The following is a 20,577-nucleotide window of genomic DNA, read 5'->3' as shown; positions in this document are numbered from 1 at the left end:
CCCTATCCTTTGGATAGGGGATAAGATTTCTTAGCGCTGATGTACCCCTTTAAGGCCAAAAATAGGTAAGTCCACAAAGGGTTAACTATCTCTAGTGAAGTCCAGAGTGGCATGTGAGGGGCAATATGCATGCAGTACTGGTAATTTTACTATGGAAGCTGTTTGATGCTTGTTGGCAAACTGTGGGACTTCCAAATCTCCCTGTCTGTCATGTATGAGGTAAAGCATACAATGCTTAATGGCTTGCTAAATACCATCTTTAGGGAAGCACTGCAGAAATATCTCTCAAACAATGGCCAGGGATGTTGTTAGCACCTAACATTCAGGCTGCATGGCCCAGATTTTGACCCAGTGTCCCAGATTCCTACGTGAATTCTACCTTCAGCAACATCTGCATCTGGAAGACGCTGATGCAATTGCATATCATGGCAGAACAGGGATCTGTAAGTTCCCTGCTCCACCATTCTCTCTTATAGGCTGTCAGCATTTCATGTCTGCAGCCTATGAGATGCTGGAACACAATTCCTGCACTGGCTGACATGATCATGCAACATTATTATTACTGTCCAGTAAATCTCTTCCAGCAGCTCATACTGTATACCAATGCTGATGAGAAACTGTTATTATTGGTCTTGGTTTACTGGGCTTCGTCAGTAACATAATGGTAATGTATACGGTAATCATTTCTGTCCCTTTCTATACTGTATTATTTTATAGGGCCTGACAACATTGCATGGCATTGTGGATGTAAGGCTAGATCAACATTAGTTTTTGAGATTTTTGTTGTTGTTGCCACAGTACAGGTGACATTAAGTGGGGCCTAATGTAATGAAAAGCACTATTATCAATTGGGGGGGGGGGGGGCACTAAGAAAGGGCAGCAATACTGAGTAGGGGCAAATAGGGTTACCTGTATGCAGGGACACCATGAAGACATCAATGCTGAGGGGGGAGGGGGGGGGGAGAGCACTTATTTTGAATGGAGCAAAAAGGGGCATTATTATTTAGTACAGACACATGGCCATTACTGAGCAGGTCGCTCTTTATATCTTACTGTGACACTTTTACTCTGTGTGGGTACACCATTACATTGGTTGGAATAAATGGGACACCAATAATGTAGGTTGATCTACTATTGGGGTAGTAGGGGCAATTATTTTTCTGTGAGGCATTAAGGTGACTGAGTTGAGTGGCAACTGGTAGAAGTCATCATGGCAGTCTAGGCAAGGGGATAAGTGTCTAATATGGGGGGGGGGTCCAACCGCTGGATAGGGGATAAGTGTTCTATGGCTGCAGTACTCCTTTAAGAGGGCACCTGCTAATACTGTATATGACCGCTATATAGGCACCGTTATATGGTTGATTATATCGGTATGTGTGGTAAATATATATGGTCATGATGTGGAGACATTCATTTGTACAGTGACATTATTCTGTAACTCCAGGCTATTGTTCAGAGATATGCTATTATTTACTCAGTAGCATTTATGATGGGGTGAATTCTTTGGGACAGAACTGATGTATCTATGGGTGCAGGTTTCATGATCCTATCAGAGGACAGCGTCCTGAGGAGGAAGGATATCTAAGCCTATCATGTTCTAAAACTAGTTTTATATCTATGCTGCCTATCATATAATTTGGTGGGAAAAGGACACAAAATATAGTTATGGGGCTAGTATTCCTGATCATTTACATCCTATCAACTTGTCTGACACATTAATATATATATATATATATATATATATATATATATACATATATATATATATATATAGGGGAATATGCAAATCAGCTCATTACATCACCTTTTCAGGCGATGTTCCCTGGTTTCAGCTTAGCTCCAGTTACGGAATATAAAAAGCTAATTGGGATTAATGCCAAGCCAGAACTCTCTGTCCAGGAGGAAAGAGTACTCTTTCCTTCTGGAGAGAGAGTTCTGGCTTGGCATTAATCCCGATTAGCTTTTTATATTCCGTAACTGGAGCTAAGGTGATACCAGGGAACATCGCCTAAAAAGGTGATGTAATGAGCTGATTTGCATATTCCCCTACCCAAAATGCCTGCGGAGTGCTTAGTGGCCCTTGAAAGCTCCGTCACAACAGGAGTGGTGAACTCTACCTGAGTTAAATACTCATCCCGTTTATATTTATATATATATATATATATATATATATATATATATATTTTTTTTTTTTTTTTTTTTTTTTCATTTTTTTTTTTTTTTTGTTCTGTAAGTTCGGAAATTATGCAAAGTTAACTCCTTCCTAACTCACTACGTGACTCCTCTCTAATAAATCTTAGTGTTTCATAAAAGATACCAGAGAACCTACACAATACATCACTGATAGTTTTCTTTTACTGTCTCAACCCCATGGGGGAGATTTATTAAAACCTATCCAAAAGAAAAGTTGCTGATTTGCCCATAGCAAAAGGCCTCTGAAAAATGAAAGAAACAATGTGATTGGTTGTTATGGGCAACTCAGCAAGTTTTCCTCTGCACAGGTTTTGATAAATCCCCCCATGTATCCAGCAGTGTATCTAACAAAAGGCATTGTGCTACTGAACATGAAAAAAACTATAGATAACATCAAACTGTTAAAGTCAGAAGAACAATGTAACAAGTTGTGGCCAAGCATTAATTCTTCATGTGACTTTATAGTATAATTTATGTAAGGGTGCGTTCACACTGAGGAATTCAAGAGGAATTCATGAGGAATAATTTCGGTTAGGAAAATGTTGCCTTCTCTATCCATGTCGGCTTCTTCCCGGACTTCTCCTCGCTTTTCCATCTGGCCGGAAGCTGGGTCCTTTGATGACGCTCGACCGCGTCTTCTTCACGATCCGGCGGCATCTTCGCCCGGTGACTCATCGCTCCCATGAGTCACTGCGGGCTGTGCCGGCCTCCCAGCCCAGAGTCGGCTACTCCCCCAAAGTTAATTTATTCTGCGCATGCACAGTACTGCGTAAATAGTGTAGGGCTAACGCTGGGCTCCTATCGCTGCCTACGTTAGCCCTACGCTATTTGCGTAGTGCTGCGGCATTCTTCTGACACCGCTAGTGCAGTGTTTCCCAACCAGGGTGCCTCCAGCTGTTGCAAAACTACAACTCCCAGCACGCCCGGACAGCCAAAGGCTGGTAAGGGCCCTCCCGGTGTCCAGTCAGCTGTTCGGGACGCCGCGATTTCACCGCAGCGGTCCCGATCAGCCCGACTGAGCAGCCGGGTCACTTTCGCTTTAGAAGCGTCGGTCAGCTTTGACCGCCGCTTCTAAAGGGTTAATACCGCACATCGCCGCGATCGGCAATGAGTGGTATTAGCCGCGGGTCCCGGCCGTTGATGAGCGACGGGACCGCGGGAGCCGGCGCAGGACGTAAATATATGTCCTGCGTCGTTAAGGGGTTAAGGACCCAGCGTATTTTCATGGTAGGACCCGGCCATTTTTTGCACATCTGACCACTGTCACTTTAAGCATTAATAACTCTGGGAAGCTTTTACTTTTCATTCTGATTTCGAGATAGTTTTTTCGTGACATATTCTACTTTATGTTAGTGGTAAATTTTCGTTGATACTTGCATCATTTCTTGGTGAAAATTTCCCAAATTTGATGAAAAAAATTGAATTTTTTTTTTTTTACTTTGAAGCTCTCTGCTTGTAAGGAAAATAGACATTCCAAATAAATTATATATTGATTCACATACACAATATGTCTACTTTATGTTTGCATCATAAAGTTGACATGTTTTTACTTTTGGAAGACATCAGAGGGCTTCAAAGTTCAGCAGCAATTTTCCAATTTTTCACAACATTTTCAAAATCAGAATTTTTTTAGGGACCAGTTCAGTTTTGAAGTGGATTTGAAGGGCCTTCATATTAGAAATACCCCACAAATGACCCCATTATAAAAACTGCACCCCTCAAAGTATTCAAAATGACATTCAGTAAGTGTGTTTCACACCCTTTAGGTGTTTCACAGGAATAGCAGCAAAGTGAAGGAGAAAATTCAAAATCTTCATTTTTTCCACTCACATGTTCTTGTAGACTCAGTTTTTGAATTTTTGCAAGGGGTAATAGGAGAAAAAGTCACCGAAAAATTTCTCTCGTGTAAGGAAATACCTCATATGTGTAGGTCAAGTGTTCAGCGGGCGCAGTAGAGGGCTCAGAAGGGAAGGAACAACAATGGGATTAAATGGTTTTTGGGGGGCATATCACATTTAGGAAGCCCCTATGGTGCCAGAACAGCAGAAAACACCCTACATGGCATACAATTTTGGAAACTACACCACTCAAGGCACGTAACAAGGTCTCCAGTGAGCCTTAACACCCCACAGGTGTTTGACGACTTTTCGTTAAAGTCTGATGTGTAAATGAAAAAAAAATATTTTCACTAAAGTGCATTTTTTTCCCCAAATTTACAATTTTTACAAAAGGTAATGGGAGAAAATGCCCACCAAAATTTGTAACCCCATCTGTTCAGAGTATGGAAGAGAAGGAGTCACATTTGGCTTTTGGAAAGCAAATTTTGCTGAAATGGTTTATGGTTGGTATGTCGCATTTAGGAAGCCCCTATGGTGCCAGCACAGCAAAAAAAAACATGGTATACTATTTTGGAAACTACACCCCTCAAGGAACGTAACAAGGGGTACAGTGAGCCTTAACACCTAACAGGGTATTGGATGTGTAAATGAAACAAAAATGCATTTTTTTCCCCAAATTATACATTTTTACAAGGGGTAATAGGAGAAAATTACCCCCAAAATTTGTAAACCCATTTCTTCTGAGTATGGAAATACCCCATGTGTGGATGTCAAGTGCTCTGCTGGCGCACTACAATGCTCAGAAGAGAAGGAGCGCCATTGAGCTTTTGGAGAGTGAATTTGTTTGGAATGGTTGTCAGGGGTCATGTGCATTTACAAAGCCTCCCGTGGTGCCAGAACAGTGGAACCCCCCCCACATGTGACCCCATTTTGGAAACTACACCCCTCACAGAATTTAATAAGAAGTGCAGTGAGGTGTTTGACAGATCTTTGGAACAGTGGGCTGAATAATTAAATTTTTCATTTTCACGGACCACTGTTCCAAAAATCTGTCAGACACCTGTGGGGCGTAAATGCTCACTGTACCCCTTATCACATTACATGAGGGGTGTAGTTTCCAAAATGGGGTCACATGTGGGGAGTCCATTGTTCTGGCACTATGGGGGCTTTGTAAACACACGTGGCCTTCAATTCTGGACAAATTTTCTCTTCAAAAGTCCAATGGCGCTCACTCTCTTCTGAGTATTGTAGTTCGCCCACAGAGCACTTTACGTCCACACATGGGGTATGTTCTTACTCAGAAGAAATGGGGTTGCAAATTTTGGGAGGCTTTTTTCCTATTTTCCCTTGTGAAAATGAAAAATTTAGGGTAACACCAGCATTTTAGTGAAAAATTTTTTTTTTTCTCATTTTCCCATCCAATTTTAACAAAAATTTGTCAAACACCTGTGGGGTGTTAAGGTTCACTATACCCCTTGTTATGTTCCGGGAGGAGTGTAGTTTCCAAAATGGGGTCACATGTGGGTATATATTTTTTTTTTTGCGTTTCTGTCAGAACTGCTGTAACATCAGTCACCTCTGTGCAAACCACCAATTTAGGGCTCAAATGTACATAGTGCGCTCTCATTCCTGAGCCTTGTTGTGCGTCCGCAGAGCATTTTACACCCACATATGGGGAATTTCCGTAGAAATAGCGTTACAAATTTTGGGGGTCTTTTTTTCCTTTTACCACTTGTGAAAATAAAAAGTATGGGGCAACACCAGCATGCTATTTGTTTTTTTACAGTAACAGGCTGGTGTAGCCCGAAACTTTTCCTTTTCATAAGGGGTAAAAGGAGAAAAAGACCCCCAAAATTTGTAGTGCAATTTCTCCCGAGTACGGAAATACCCCATATGTGGCCCTAAACTGTTTCACTGAAATATGACGGGGCTCCAAAGTGAGAGAGCGCCATGTACATTTGAGGACTACATAGGGATTGCATAGGGGTGGACATAGGGGTATTCTACCCCAGTGATTCCCAAACAGGGTGCCTCCAGCTGTTGCTAAACTCCCAGCATGCCTGGACAGTCAGTGGCTGTCCGGAAATGCTGGGAGTTGTTGTTTTGCAACAGCTGGAGGCTCTGTTTGGAAACACAATGCCGTACGATACGTTGTTCATTTTTATTGGGGGGGGGGACAGTAAGGGGGTGTATATGTGTAGTGTAGTGTCTTTAGGGTACATTCACACTGGCGGGCGTTTATGGTGAGTTTCCCGCTAGGAGTTTGCGCTGCGGTGAAAAATTTGCCGCAGCCCAAACTTGAAGCAGAAGACACTGTAAACCCACCTGTGTGAATGTATCCTGTACATTCACATGGGGTGGGGGGGGGGGGGCAAACCTCCAGCTGTTTCAAAACTACAACTCCCAGCATTACTGACAGACCGTGCATTCTGGGTGTTGTACTTTTGCAACAGCTGGAGGCACACTGGTTGGAAAACCTTCAGTTATCTAACTCAGTATTTCCCAACCAGTGTGCCTCCAGCTGTTGCACAACTTCAACTCCCAGCATGTACTGATCGCCGAAGGGCATGCTGGGAGATGTAGTTATGCAACAGCTGGAGGTACTCAACTACAACTCACAGCATGCCGAGACAGCTGTTTGCTGTTTGGGAATGCTGGGATTTGCAGTTTTGCAACATCTGGAGGGCTACAGTCTGAGACCACTATACAGTGGTCTCTATACTGTAGCCCTCCAGATGTTGCAAAACTACAACTCCCAGCATGCCCAGACAGCTATTTGCTGTGTGGGCATGCTAGGAGTTGTAGTTTTGCAAGATCTAGAGGGCCACAGTTGGATCCCTGCACAGTGATCTTCAAACTGTAGCCCTCCAGCTGTTGCAAAACTGCAACTCCCAGCATGCCCAAAGAGCAAATAGCTGTCTGGGCATGCTGGGAGTTGTGGTTTTGCAACATCTGGAGGGCTACAGTATGGAGACCACTGTATAGTGGTCTCAGACTGTAGCCCTCCAGATGTTGCTAGGCAACTCACCGGCTTCCGTAGGATCCAGGGAGTCACATCGCCGTCCTCTTCTTCTGCCGATCCCCGTCCCGATCGCATCCCGAAGCCTTCTCCAATGGGTAAGTGGATCTTTGGCGCCGGTCCTCTGTTGTTTCCCCGTCCTGCCCCGCCTATTGTGGGTGGGCAGGATGGGGAAAACGAAAGTTAACCCCCCGCCCCCGATCTGCTAATGGTCGTCACTTCTGACGACCAATAGCAGGGATAGGAGGGGTGGCACCCCTGCCACCTCACTCCTATCCTTTCAGGGGGATCGTGGGTGTCATGGACACCCACGATCCCCCTTATATTCCAGGTCACCGTAGACCCGGAATCGGCGCAAATCGCAACTGCGAATTCAGTTGCACTTTGCGCCGATCCCCGACATGGGGGGGGGTCTGATGACCCCCCTCGGCATTTGCACGGGGTGCCTGCTGATCGATATCAGCAGTCACCCCGGGGACCGAAATTCCCACGGGCGTACAGGTACGTTCTGGGTCCTTAAGTACCAGGGACCGAAGGCGTATCTGTATGCCCTGGGTCCTTAAGTGGTTAAAAACGATGTTGGGCAGATTTTTTTTTTTTACCATTGACTTCTATTGGATTCTGCTCACAGATTCCGCTTGAAGAATGAGCACGTTCTTTCTTCAAGCGGAAAATAATTCAGTGTCGGAATTCTGCTAGCGGAATTTCCGCAGTGTGAACAGGACAGCAGAAATAAGATTAAAGTCAATGGGCAGAGGAGATGTGCATTCATTTGGAGCGGAGAATTCAAAAGTAAAGTAAATTCCTCTTGAATTACTCAGTGTGAACGCACCCTAGGGCTGAAATAAATGCCAATACTACAAGTACTTGTGAAAGAAGATGTCAAGATACCATGGGATAAGATGAAGGTTTTGTTATAGACATCCTGTGCCCTATGCCTCCTCCCATGGCTTCTCTGGGCGCCTCCTTTTTCCTTTCTCCCACCTCTTGTAAGTAACTGCACCTAAATCTAAACTTAGAAGTCATGAAATGAACCCTGAAGCAAATAACGGGAGGACGCCAGAAAAAAAAGACGCATTCAGTGTAGCAGAGCTGAGAAAGTCATGAGAGGAAATAAGAAGTGGAAAGTTTGAGGAGAAAGGACAAAGAAAGTTTAAACAACGCTGAGGTATCTGAGAGTAAGTGACAGCGTTTACTTAGTGAGGGAAGGAAAGGTGAGGCTCCAGACACCTGCCAGCCCTCCCCTCACCTTCAGCATTCTAGCAGGCTCCATTCTTTATAGCCCGGCTGATACCGAGATTTCCTGCTCTGCCCTCACATTTACCTTCTGAGAGACTGGAGCAGGACCCCTGTCCTGGTAAGGAGTCAAGGAGAGTGAAGCATGTGGTGGGATGAGAACCTTCTTGCCCTCTTCAGGAGGAACCTTCAGCCCACCATCACATATTGGAGCGTTTTCTTCAGTTTTGGGCTGTGCATTGCATTTTTGGGTCCGACACTGTTGGATCTAAGGTGCCAGACACACAGCAGCCTACAAGACATTACATGGGTCTTCTTCTCCCAGCAGTTCTGTCTCCTTGTTGGAAGCACCCTAGGAGGAACCTTCAAAAAGTCGTGAGTACCTCATAAGAGTATGTTTACTCCTAGTACAAAGCAGCTATTACCCATGTTTCTGCAGTCTGGGTGACTATCTATCTATATATGTCATATGTTTCAACCCTTTTATTTATCTCCTATCTATTCATTCGTCCATGAACTAAATATTTAAACTTTTCCTTATTTAAAAAAAAAAAAAAAAAAAATAATTTAAAAACACATATTCAAAGTGCATTGAATAGTTTAAAAAACGCTTTCAAAGTGCATTTTTTTTAGCGCCTCAAAGAGTGTTAACTGTGCCTCATTTTCAGAATTGTGTTTGATCTTTAAAAAGTTTGTCCCACAGCCAAAACAAAAATAAATAAATAAATAAATAATAATAATAAAAATTAGATTAGAGAATTTACAGTAAATTCGATTCGTCACGAACTTCTCGGCTCGGCAGTTGATGACTTTTCCTGCATAAATTAGATCAGCTTTCAGGTGCTCCGGTGGGCTGGAAAAGGTGGATACAGTCCTAGGAGACTCTTTCCTAGGAATGTATCCACCTTTTCCAGCCCACCGGAGCACCTGAAGGGTGAACTAATTAACGCAGGATAAGTCATCAACTGCCGAGCCGAGAAGTTCGTGACGAATCGAATTTACAGTAAGTTCGCTCATCTCTAATAAAAACAGCACATTGTTTTTAGTACCAGGTTTAGGCCCCTTCCACACTACCGTTATGCCCTGTCAATAACGCTCCCCCCCCCCCCCCTTTTGACGGCTGTCGATTTTACGGGTCATAATGGGCAATAACCGGTCCTGGTGGACCCCATTATAGTCAATGGGGTCTGTCGGGCACCGCTATTTTCTTAAAATAACAGGCTTCACACTGCCGGAGACAAACGGCAGTGTGAATGTAGCCTAACTGTGCATTAATTGCGAGACTTTTGTGCACCAGAAAGTTGTGCTTAACCTTTGAAAATAGGGTGGTAATAGCACAAAAGCCTACCCACGCCCTAACCATTCCCCTTTAAAAAAAACTGGCTAACAGGGTGCTAAATCGATTGCTAAATAGTGTGCGCCATATTTTAAGAAAATGTGGCGCAGCTAAAGCAAAAAAAAAAAAAAGTGGCGCAAAATTATTTGAATATCTCCCCCAAAATATTGATTTTTGGCAGCTTGCCTCCTGTGCTGTAAGCCAGACTGGTTCATAAAATATCAGTGGGAATTTATCATTGGTCTTGCACATACATTTTGGTTAAATTTGTGCAATTCTTTATGGCAATCCTTAGGTTTATTATTTCTTGGCAACACTTTGGGCACATTTGTGTTATGCTCAGTAGTTTTTCTTTCTGGATTATTTTGGGGATGTGCCTGGGCAGTCTGGGCATGCTTGGAGGTTAAGTTTTGCAACATCTGGAAGGCTACAGTTTGGACACCACTACACAGTGGTCTCCAATCTGTTCTCCTCCAGTTGTTGCTTAACTCAGTGTTTCCCAACCCATGTGCCTCCAGCTGTTGCAAAACTACAACTCCCAGCATGCATGGTCTGTCAGTGCATGCTGGGAGTTGTAGTTTTGCAACAACTGGAGGCACACCGGTTGGGAAACACTGAGTCAGGAAACAAGACAATGTTTCCCAACCGGTGTGCCTCCAGTTGTTGCAAAACTACAACTCCCAGCATGGCACTGACAGACCATGCATGCTGGGAGTTGTAGTTTTGCAACAGCTGGTGGGACATGGGTTGGGAAACACTGAGTTAAGTAACAAACTCTGTGTTTTTCAACCAGTGTGCCTCCAGCTGATGCATAACTACAAGTCCCAGCATGCCCTTCGGCTGTCACTGCATGCTGAGAGTTGTAGATTTTGAAACAGCTGGAGGCACACTGGTTGCAAAACACTAAGAGTTTGTAACCTAACTCACTGTTTCGCAACCAGTGTGCCTCCAGCTGTTGCAAATTACAACTCCCAGCATGCACTGATAGACTGTGCATGCTGGGAGTTGTAGTTTTGCAACAGCTGGAGGCACACTGGTTGCGAAACACTGAGTTAAGTAACAAGCTCTGTGTTTTGCAACCAGTGTGCCTCCAGTTGTGGCATAACTACAACCCCCAGCATGCACGGACATGCTGGGAGTTGTAGTTTTGCAATAGCTGGAGGTTCACACGGACGGGGGTTTACAGTGAGTTTCTCACTGCAAGTTTGAGATGCAGAAAATTTTCCACTGTGGCTTAAACTCTCAGCAGGAAACTCGCTGTGAACCCCCGCCCATGTGATTGCACCCTAAAAACACTACACTACACCTACACAAAATAAAGGGTAAAACACTACATATACCCCTACACAGTTACATATACACAAATACCCCCCAATAAAAATTGTCTCATACGGCAGTGTTTCCAAAATGGAGCCTCCAGCTGTTGCAAAACAACAACTCCCAGTATTGCCGGACAGCCATTGACTGTCCAGGCATGCTGGGAGTTTTGCAACAGCTGGAGGCACCCTGTTTGGGAAACACTGCCGTAGGGTAATTTTGGTATCGGAGGCAAGTGTAATTCTTGCATCCGAGTCCATCCCATGCAAATCCCTAATTTAGGCCTCAAATGCGCATGGCGCTCTCTCACAACGACGCAACAGTTTAGGGTCCATACTCGGGAGAAATTGCTTAACAAATTTTGGTGGGCTTTTTCTCCTTTTACCCCTTATGAAAAAGTAAAGTTGGGGTCTACTCCAGCATGTTGTAAAAATGTTTTATTCTTTACACTAACATGCTGGTGTTGCCCCATACTTTTCATTTTCACAAGAGGTAAAAGAAAACCTCAAAATTTGTAAAGCAATATCTCCTGAGTATGGAAATACCCCATATGTGGATGTAAAATGCTCTGCGGACGCACAACAAGGCTCAGGAGTGAGAGAACCATGTACATTTGATGTGATTTGCACAGGGTTGGCTGATCGTTACAGCTTTTCTGATATAAACGCAAAAAAAAAACATTTTGGAAACTACACTCCTCACGGAATGTAACAAGGGGTATAGTGAGCTATAACACCCCACAGGTGTTTGAAGAATTTTCATTATATTTGGACGTTAAAATTAAAAATGTTATTGTTTCACTAAAATGCTGGTGTTATCCCAAATGTTTCATTTTCACAAGGGGTAATAGGAAAAAAGCCCCCCATAATTTGTAACCCCATTTCTTTTGAGTAAGGAAATACCCCATATGTGGATGTAAAGTGCTCTGCTGGCGCACTACAATGCTCAGAAGAGAAGGAGCACCATTGGGCTTTTGGAGAGAGAATGTGTCTGGAATTGTGTTTACAAAGCCCCCAACAGCCCTCCCCCCCCCCCCACACACACACGTAGCCTCATTTTGGAAACTACACCCCTCACGGAACATAAGGGGTGCAGTGAGCATTTACGCCCCACAGGTGTCTGACAGATTTTTGTAACAGTGGTCCGTGAAAATGAAAAATTTAATTTTTCATTTGCACAGCTCACTGTTCCAAAGATCTGTGTAACGCCAGTGGGGTGTAAATGCTCACTGCACCCCTTATTACATTCTGTGATGAGTGTAGTTTCCAAAATGGGGTCACGTGTGTGTGTGGGGGGGGTAGTCCACTGTTCTGGCACCATGGGGGCTTTGTAAACGCACATGGTCCCCGACTTCTATTCCAAACAAATTCTCTCTCCAAAAGCCCAATGGCGCTCCTTCACTTCTGAGCATTGTAGTTCACCCGCAGAGCACTTTACATCCACATATGGGGTATTTCCATACTCAGAAGAAATGGGCATAAAAATTTTGTGGGGGCATTTTCTCCTATTACCCCTTGTGAAAATGAAACCTTTGGGGTAACACCAGCTTTTTAGCGAAAAAAATCTAATTTTTCATTTTCACTTTAGCAGAAATTTGTCAAACACCTGTGAGGTGTTAAGGCTCACTGTACCCCTTGTTACATTCCTTGAGGGGTCTAGTTTCCAAATAGTATGCCATGTGTTTGTTTTTTGTTTTTTTGTTCTGGCACCATAGAGGCTTCCTAAATGTGACATGTCCCCCAAAAACCATTTCAGCAAAATTTGCTTTCCAAAAGCCAAATGTGACTCCTTTTCTTCTGAGCATTATAGTGCACCTGCAGTGCACTTGACGTCCACACATGGGGTATTTCCATACTCAGAAGAGATGGGGTTACACATTTTGGGGGGCATTTTCTCCTATTACCTATTATCCATTTACACATCCAACTTTAACGAAAAGTCGTCAAACACCTGTGGGGTGTTAAGGCTCACTGTACACCTTTTTACATTCCTTGAGGGGTTTAGTGTCCAAAATAATGTATTATTTTTTTTTTTTTTTGCTGTTCTGGCACCGTAGGGTCTTCCTAAATGTGACATGCCCCCCAAAAACCATTTCAGAAAAACTCACTCTCCAAAATCCCACTGTTGAGATTTCTCTCCTTTTATCCCAAAAACTGGGTCTACAAGAACATGCGAGTGTAAAAAAAAAATAAAAAAAATAAATGAAGATTTGAATTTTCTCCTTCACTTTGCTGCTATTCCTGTGAAACACCTAAAGGGTTAACACACTTTCTGAATGTCCTTTTGGATACTTTGAGGGGTGCAGTTTTTATAATCGGGTCATTTGTGGGGTATTTCTAATATGAAGACCCCTCAAATCCACTTCAAAACTGAACTGGTCCCTGAAAAATTCCGATTTTGAAAATGTTGTGAAAAATTGGAAAATTACTTCTGAATTTTAAAGCCCTCTGATGTCTTCCAAAAGTAAAAACATGTTAACTTTGATGCAAATATAAAGTAGACATATTGTATATGTGAATCAATATATCATTTATTTGGGATGTCACTTTTCCTTATAAGCAGAGAGTTTCATAGTAACAAAAAAAGCTAAATTTCCAAAATTTCCATCAAGAAATGATGCAAGTATTGACAAAAATTTACCACTAACATAAAGTAGAATATGTCACGAAAAAACTATCTCAGAATCAGAATGAAAAGTAAAAGCATCCCAGAGTTATTAATGCTTAAAGTGACAGTTAGAGATGAGCGAACTTACAGTAAATTCGATTTGTCACAAACTTCTCGGCTCGGCAGTTGATGACTTATCCTGCATAAATTAGTTCAGCTTTCAGGCGCTCCTGTGGGCTGGAAAAGGTGGATACAGTCCTAGGAGAGAGTCTCCAGCCCACCGGAGCACCAGAAAGCTGAACTAATTTATGCAGGATAAGTCATCAACTGCCGAGCCGAGACGTTCGTGACGAATCGAATTTACTGTAAGTTCTCTCATCTCTAGTGACAGTGGTCAAATGTGCAAAAAATGATCGGGTCTTTAAGGTAAAAATAGTCTGGGTTTCCAAACAGTGGGGCTACAGCTGTTGCAAAACTACAACTCCCAGTCTGCCTGGACAGCCTTCGGCTGTCCGGGCATGCTGGTAGTTGTGGTTTTGCAACAGCTGGAGGCACACTAGTTGGGAAACACTGCCTTAGAAAGAGCACATGGAGCTGGGAGGGGTCCTGGAGCTAGGAAGGGGATAATGTCATGTGATGGTATGATGGTAGTTGTAGTTTTTCAACAGCTGGAGGCACACTAGTTGGGAAACACTGCCTTAGAAAGAGCACATGAAGCTGGGAGGGGTCTTGGAGCTAGGAAGGGGATAATGTCATGTGATGGTATGATGATAGTTGTAGTTTTGCAACAGCTGGAGGCACACTAGTTGGGAAACACTGCCTTAGAAAGAGCACATGAAGCTGGGAGGGGTCTTGGAGCTAGGAAGGGGATAAGGTCATGTGATGGTATGCTGGGAGTTGTAGTTTTGCAATGGCTGGAGAAAAACTGTTTCGAAAATACAGGTTAATGGTCTAGTCACACGTACAGTATTCTGCGCAGATTTAATGTGCAGGATTTTCTGCTGCAGATTTCAATATAAACTAGATGACTGAACACAGTTTGAAATCCTGCGCATCAAATCTGTGCAGAATACTGTACGTGTGAATAGAGCCCTAAGGTATAAAGAGCATGCTAGAACAGTGGCCCCTTGGCTAATAGTCTGCTTCATATTTGAGGGGAGCGCTCCCCCACCTCACCCCCTGCAGGAGGAGGCAGAGCACTCGCTATATACAGTGCAGCGGATCTGCTCCTGTAATATGGTGCCCTTATGATGATAGATTAGTAATAAAAGCATAATGTATTACTATAGATAACAAATACAGAGTCAAAGGTAAAATAATAACCTATTAGTACATAGTAATATTCACACCTCTGGCCCATTATAAGTATTTAATAAGTATTTAAGTTGACAAATAGGTAATTCAATACAAAAGACAGCTAGATAACAGCATTCTCGCTATAAAGCATAGAATGGTGCCAATAAAAAGATCTTCTGTAATAACCAGCATTATAGACCCAGAGGGATATCTATGCTGTCTCATTTATATACTATTTATATGTGTGACTGCTTATTTTAGAGTTATACGTATGGTATTGTATAGTGCAGGGGCCTAGCAGTCATTCCCAGGCCCGGTGTCAGAGGATGGGGAAGACTGCAGCACCATATCTGAATGATGGTGATATTTATATAGCGCACACAGATTCCGCAGCGCTGTACACTCAAATTGTTCACAGTTTACATAGCCCCTGCTTCTAAGTAAGTATTTTTTTCCTCAACTCCATAAGGACCCGGGGTTTTTCCGTTTTTGCATTTTCGTTTTTTCCTCCTTACGTTTAACCCCTTAAGGACTCAGCCCATTTTGGCCTTAAGGAATCAGACAATTTAATTTTTACGTTTTCATTTTTTCCTCCTCGCCTTCTAAAAATCATAACTCTTTTTTATATTTTCATCCACAGACTAGTATGGGGGCTTGTTTTTTGCGCGACCAGTTGTCCTTTGTAATGACATCACTCATTATATCATAAAATGTATGGCGCAACCAAAAAACACGCGTTATAGATCGGGAGCGGACTCATGACGTACGCGTACGTCATGGGTCCTTAAGAGGTTAAAGGGGTTATCCAGGAAAATACTTTTTTTATATATATATATATATATATATATATATATATATATATATATATATATATATAGATCTCTATCTATATCAACTGGCTCCAGAAAGTTAAACAGATTTGTAAATTACTTCTCTTAAAAAATCTTAATCCTTTCAGTACTTATGAGCTTCTGAAGTTGAGTTGTTCTTTTCTGTCTAAGTGCTCTCTGATGACACGTGTCTCGGGAACCGCCCAGTTTGGAAGCAAATCCCCATAGCAAACCTCTTCTACTCCTGTGCAGTTCCTGAGACAAGCAGAGATGTCAGCTGAGAGCACTGTTGCCAGACAGAAAACAACAACTCAACTTCAGCAGCTGATATTTATTGAAAGGATTAAGATTTTTTAATAGAAGTAATTTACAAATCTGTTTAACTTTCTGGAGCCAGTTGATATAAAAAAAAAAAAAGTTTTTTCCTGGAATACCCCTTTAAATGAATGCCAAAGCATATGGCCGTGTGTTTGTATATCAGGAATAAGGCTTATCTGCATATCTACATGCATATGTCTTATGACAGCTGGCATAGCTGAACTAGATCTGGCTTGAAAAAGCCGAACATAAAATCTTAGGCCCCTTTCACACTACAAAATTACTCCGTTGTAAAGATCCATACGAAGTTCCATCTGAAAATCAGATGAAAACGTCAGTTACAAAATCCTAAATGGCCGTTAGAAAATACCATTATAGTCTATGAGATTTTTCTAATAACCGTTTTAACCTGTTATAGCGCGTTATTAATAACTGCCGTTATTTTGTGACGGAAGATAGTAACGGGAGAAATACTGCATGCACTTACTATCTTCCGTCACAAAATAACGGCCGTTATTAATAACGCGCTATAACAGGTTAAAACGGTTATTAGAAAAATCTCTTAGACTATAATGGCATTTTCCTTCTAATAACTGTTTTAACCTGTTATAGCGCGTTATTAATAACTGCCGTTATTTTGTGACGGAAGATAGTAAGTGCATGCAGTATTTCTCCCGTTACTATCTTCCATCACAAAATAACGTCCGTTATTAATAACTGGCTATAACAGGTTAAAACGGCTATTAGAAAAATCCCATAGACAATAATGGGATTTTCTAACGACTGTATAGGATTTTGTAACTGACGTTTTCAGCTGATTTTTGGACGGAACTTCGTACGGAACGGAGTAATTTTGTAGTGTGAAACAAGCCTTACCAGCATATGCCAACAGTAAATGAATACAGCATTCGCCAGTTCTGAGGGCTCCTGATCAGATCAGAATTTGAGTATCCACTTTTAGGGTGCGTTCACACGGGCGTATTTGTCAGCGGCCCCTAAAGTGCTGCCCTCTTTACCAGCTGACCCACACTGCGATGTGCGAGTTACCCTGCAGTGTACTCGCACACATCGCGGCCGCTCCCTGTGTAGCTCAGGGAGCCGGGGGAGCGGTTGCGATGTGCGGGATGTGCGGATACACTGCGACACGCACTTCAGTGTGTCTGCTGGTAGCGGTGGATTGCCGCTATTAGCAGGCACAAAGAGGGCAGCACTTTAGGGGCCTTTTGTCAGCGGATCCGCAGCTGCGGATCTGCTGACAAATACGCCCGTGTGAACGCACCCTTAGGGTGCGTTCACACATGCTTATTTTCTGCTGCAGATTTGCTATCCATTGAAGTCAATGGGCAGCAAAATCTGCAGCAGCAAATCTACTGTAGATCTGCACCAAAAATACACACATACCCTTAAGGCTAAGTTTCCACTTGTTTTTTTTCCCGGCAGTTTTTGGAATACTGCAACTGCAGTTTTTGAGCCAAAGCCAGAAGTGTATTCAAAAGGAATAGGACATATAAATGAAGGACTTACACTTCTCTTCCCTTATGGATCCACTTCTGACTTTGGCTCAAAAACTGCAGAGGTAGTATTCCAAAAACTGCCAGAAAACAACCAAGTGGAAACTTAGCCTAACAATGGAAAAAAAATATCTAGAAGTTATTTAAAAGTAAAAAAAATGTTCTGATTTACATTATTTTAATATTTTCCTTAAGATGTGTTCACAAAGTGTATTTTTCATGCAAATGACGCCACATCTGGCATCAAAACACGTGTGAAAACCACGTAGAATGCACGCGCCATTGTTGTCAATGGGAATACCTGCACTGTGAAGTGCAACATTGTTTGAGACAAATTTGAAATCCACCTTCACAAGTGACACTTATCAGGCACAGAAAACACGTGCGGAAATAAGGATTAGGATAAGTAACGTTGAATGGGTCTTATCTGTGTCCAAAATCTGTTGCAATAGAAGTGGAAATAAATGTTGAATTCAGCAAACAGAGTGAAGCAGATGTTTTGCAGACTTCCTGGACTTTAGTGATGCAAACAATGATGATCTAGCACATACTTCTGTAAGAAAATCCTACCGTATGGACCTTGCATACCGTAGAGTCCATGCTTACCTGCTTCAAGCACACCTGCTCTTAGTCATACCGTATGTCACATAAGCATGCATCAGAATTTGAAAGCACAATGGGTGAATTATATTGTAACCTGAGTGGAAACTTCAAATTTGCACTACAAAGGCATACTTAATGAACTGAATGATTTGGTGACAAATGACCAGATGCTTTTTGTGATTTTGCACATAAGAGCTCTAACTTTTTTATTTATTTCAATATAATTTCAGTATAAGAACGGGTTCCCTAGTTTGTTTTGCTAGCTTTGATATATAGTATGCATAATCTTGGGTAAACAGGGCGTCTATGGCAGGATTTTTTGTTGGCACGGGTGGTGCTTTTTGCTGTCGTCTTATTGTGCATATTACTTTGTTTGTTTTTTACTTGTGTGTATGTCAGTTCTTAAACATTATTGGAGAGATTAAATACGTGCAGCATTTTGGTTCACCTATGTAAGTAAAGTTCTACCTATTTTCAGTCTACTGGATTTATTAAGAGGCACGTGTGAGGTCGAGACCCCTTCCAACCTCCATTAGGCCTCCTTCACACCCGCTTGGCTTGAGTAGCGTGAATGCCACAAAGTTGCCCATTTTTGCACAGAAAAGGCAATTTTTGAGCAAACATCATCACTTCTATGCACCTTTTTAGGATGTTTGCCATTGGTGCAGCTTAATAAATATGCCCCTATGGGGGACATTTATCAATGTTTGCTTATGTATTCCTTTTTTTTTTTTTTTTTTTTAGTTATTTTTTTCTTACAATTTTTTTGCTTATGTGCGACTTATTTATTATTTATTTATGAAATTATTTATAAAATTTCTTTCACTTAAGCACTTTTTCTTTTTTTGCTTTGGTAGTGGCTTTTTCTGCTCCATGTCTGAGCTGGAGTCAATTGAGTAGGTTTTTTCATGTGATGCGACTTTTTTGCGACTTTCGCACTTGATAAATCTCTGACCACTGCAAGTCAAAAATCACTTTTTGCTTTGGTAAGCAAGATTTTTATTTTTTGCTTAGGACACTGAACATGCAAAAAGTCGCAAAAAAAAGAGTAGTCGCACCTGCGACTTTTTTGCGACAATTTTAAGCAAAAAAAAACAAACTACTAAATGCTTTGATAAATGTCCCCCTATGTGTTTCCCATGCGGGAAGGACATTTTATATTTTTATTTTGTTTATATTGTATTAGGTCCAATGAAAACAGCCTCTTGCCATGAAATTAAAGGAGAACTCCAGAATAGAAAAATTGTCCTCCATACTGCCAGCAGTAAAAAATATAAAGAGGTACATACCTTCCTTCGCTCCCCCAGTGCCTCCAGTAACCCACTCCGGTCTTCGCCGCAATCATCTTTCTGGTTGCTGGTGGTCGGCGAGTCATACTGCACTCAGCCAATCACCGGCCGCAGCGAAGTCCCGACTCGGCCGGCGATAGGCTGAGCGGCAGTGTGACGTCTATCGCCAGCCGAGTCGGGACTACGCTGCGGCCGGTGATTGACTGAGTGCAGTATGACTCGCCGACCACCGGCAACCAGAAAGAGGATCGCGGCGGAGACCAGAGTGGGTTACCGGAGGCACCGGGGGAGCGAAGGAAGGTATGTACCTCTTTATTTTTTTTACTGCCGGCAGTATGGAGGACAATTTTTCTATTCTGGAGTTCTCCTTTAATAACTGGCAGAGCTGCTGGATCTCCTAAGACCCAACAGCTCTGCTACCCTTATGGACCCCAGCAATCTTGTCATTTCCAGGTACCATGGAGACAGCAGCTTTGCTGTTGTCTATATGTGCTGCATGGCTCTCAATGAGTGTTAGGCCATGTTCACACATCCGGAATTTCCGTGCAGAATTCTGCATTGGAATTCCGCCTGAGATTCTGGAGTCCCATTATATTCACTGGGATTCTGGTGCACTGTGCACATGACGGAACTTCCGCACCAGATGTTTCTGGCATGGAAATTCCTATTTTTATGTCTACAGAAAGAATGAACTTGTCTATTCTTTCTGCGGACTCTGCACAGAATGCATAGCAGTCTATGAGCTGTGCATGTTATTCTGGCGCACACAGTCTCTGGAATGTCCGCACTGAGATTTTCCATGTGGACATTCCGGAAGTGTAAACATTGCCTTATATAGCCAGCAAAGAAGTGGTTACAAACCATTTCTGTCTTCTCCTTGGATCCCTAGCTGCTACCCCCAATGTACTATTGCAGTGGTATAGGTCACAAGCCCAGGACCATGTTATTGCTAAACCTTAAGAAAACCTACATGAGACAGCATCCTGTAATAGAATTATTATAGTAAATATAAAGAAGGTCACTTCTCTAATTAAGAACCTTAGGAAACCACCTATGTTTTTTTTCAATCCAAAGGGCTTTTATATTTTGAGTACCTTCATCTCTTCATTTTCACAACTCATCCAAGACCATGAAATTGAAACCTATCATGACTTCAATTATAAAATAACAGATACAATACAACT

At 42.4% G+C, this 20,577-nt stretch overlaps 1 protein-coding gene across 1 annotated transcript in view; it reads left to right on the top strand.

Moving 5' to 3' along the window:
* Window positions 1-8,007: 8,007 nt before the first annotated feature.
* MFSD4A (major facilitator superfamily domain containing 4A) overlaps window positions 8,008-20,577 on the top strand; it is a 99,772-nt gene continuing 87,202 nt past the window's right edge. Inside the window, exon 1 of the mRNA XM_056560713.1 lies at window positions 8,008-8,661. Within this exon, the coding sequence (XP_056416688.1) occupies window positions 8,432-8,661 (230 nt within the window). The 5' untranslated portion in view covers window positions 8,008-8,431. The remainder of the gene's footprint in view (window positions 8,662-20,577) is intronic.

The sequence above is a fragment of the Hyla sarda genome, chromosome 2, assembly GCF_029499605.1.
Source record: "Hyla sarda isolate aHylSar1 chromosome 2, aHylSar1.hap1, whole genome shotgun sequence".
In the NCBI taxonomy this organism is placed as follows: domain Eukaryota; kingdom Metazoa; phylum Chordata; class Amphibia; order Anura; family Hylidae; genus Hyla; species Hyla sarda.
The sequence above is the reverse complement of the archived record's forward strand: the minus strand, read 5'-3'. Positions and strand labels throughout refer to the sequence as shown.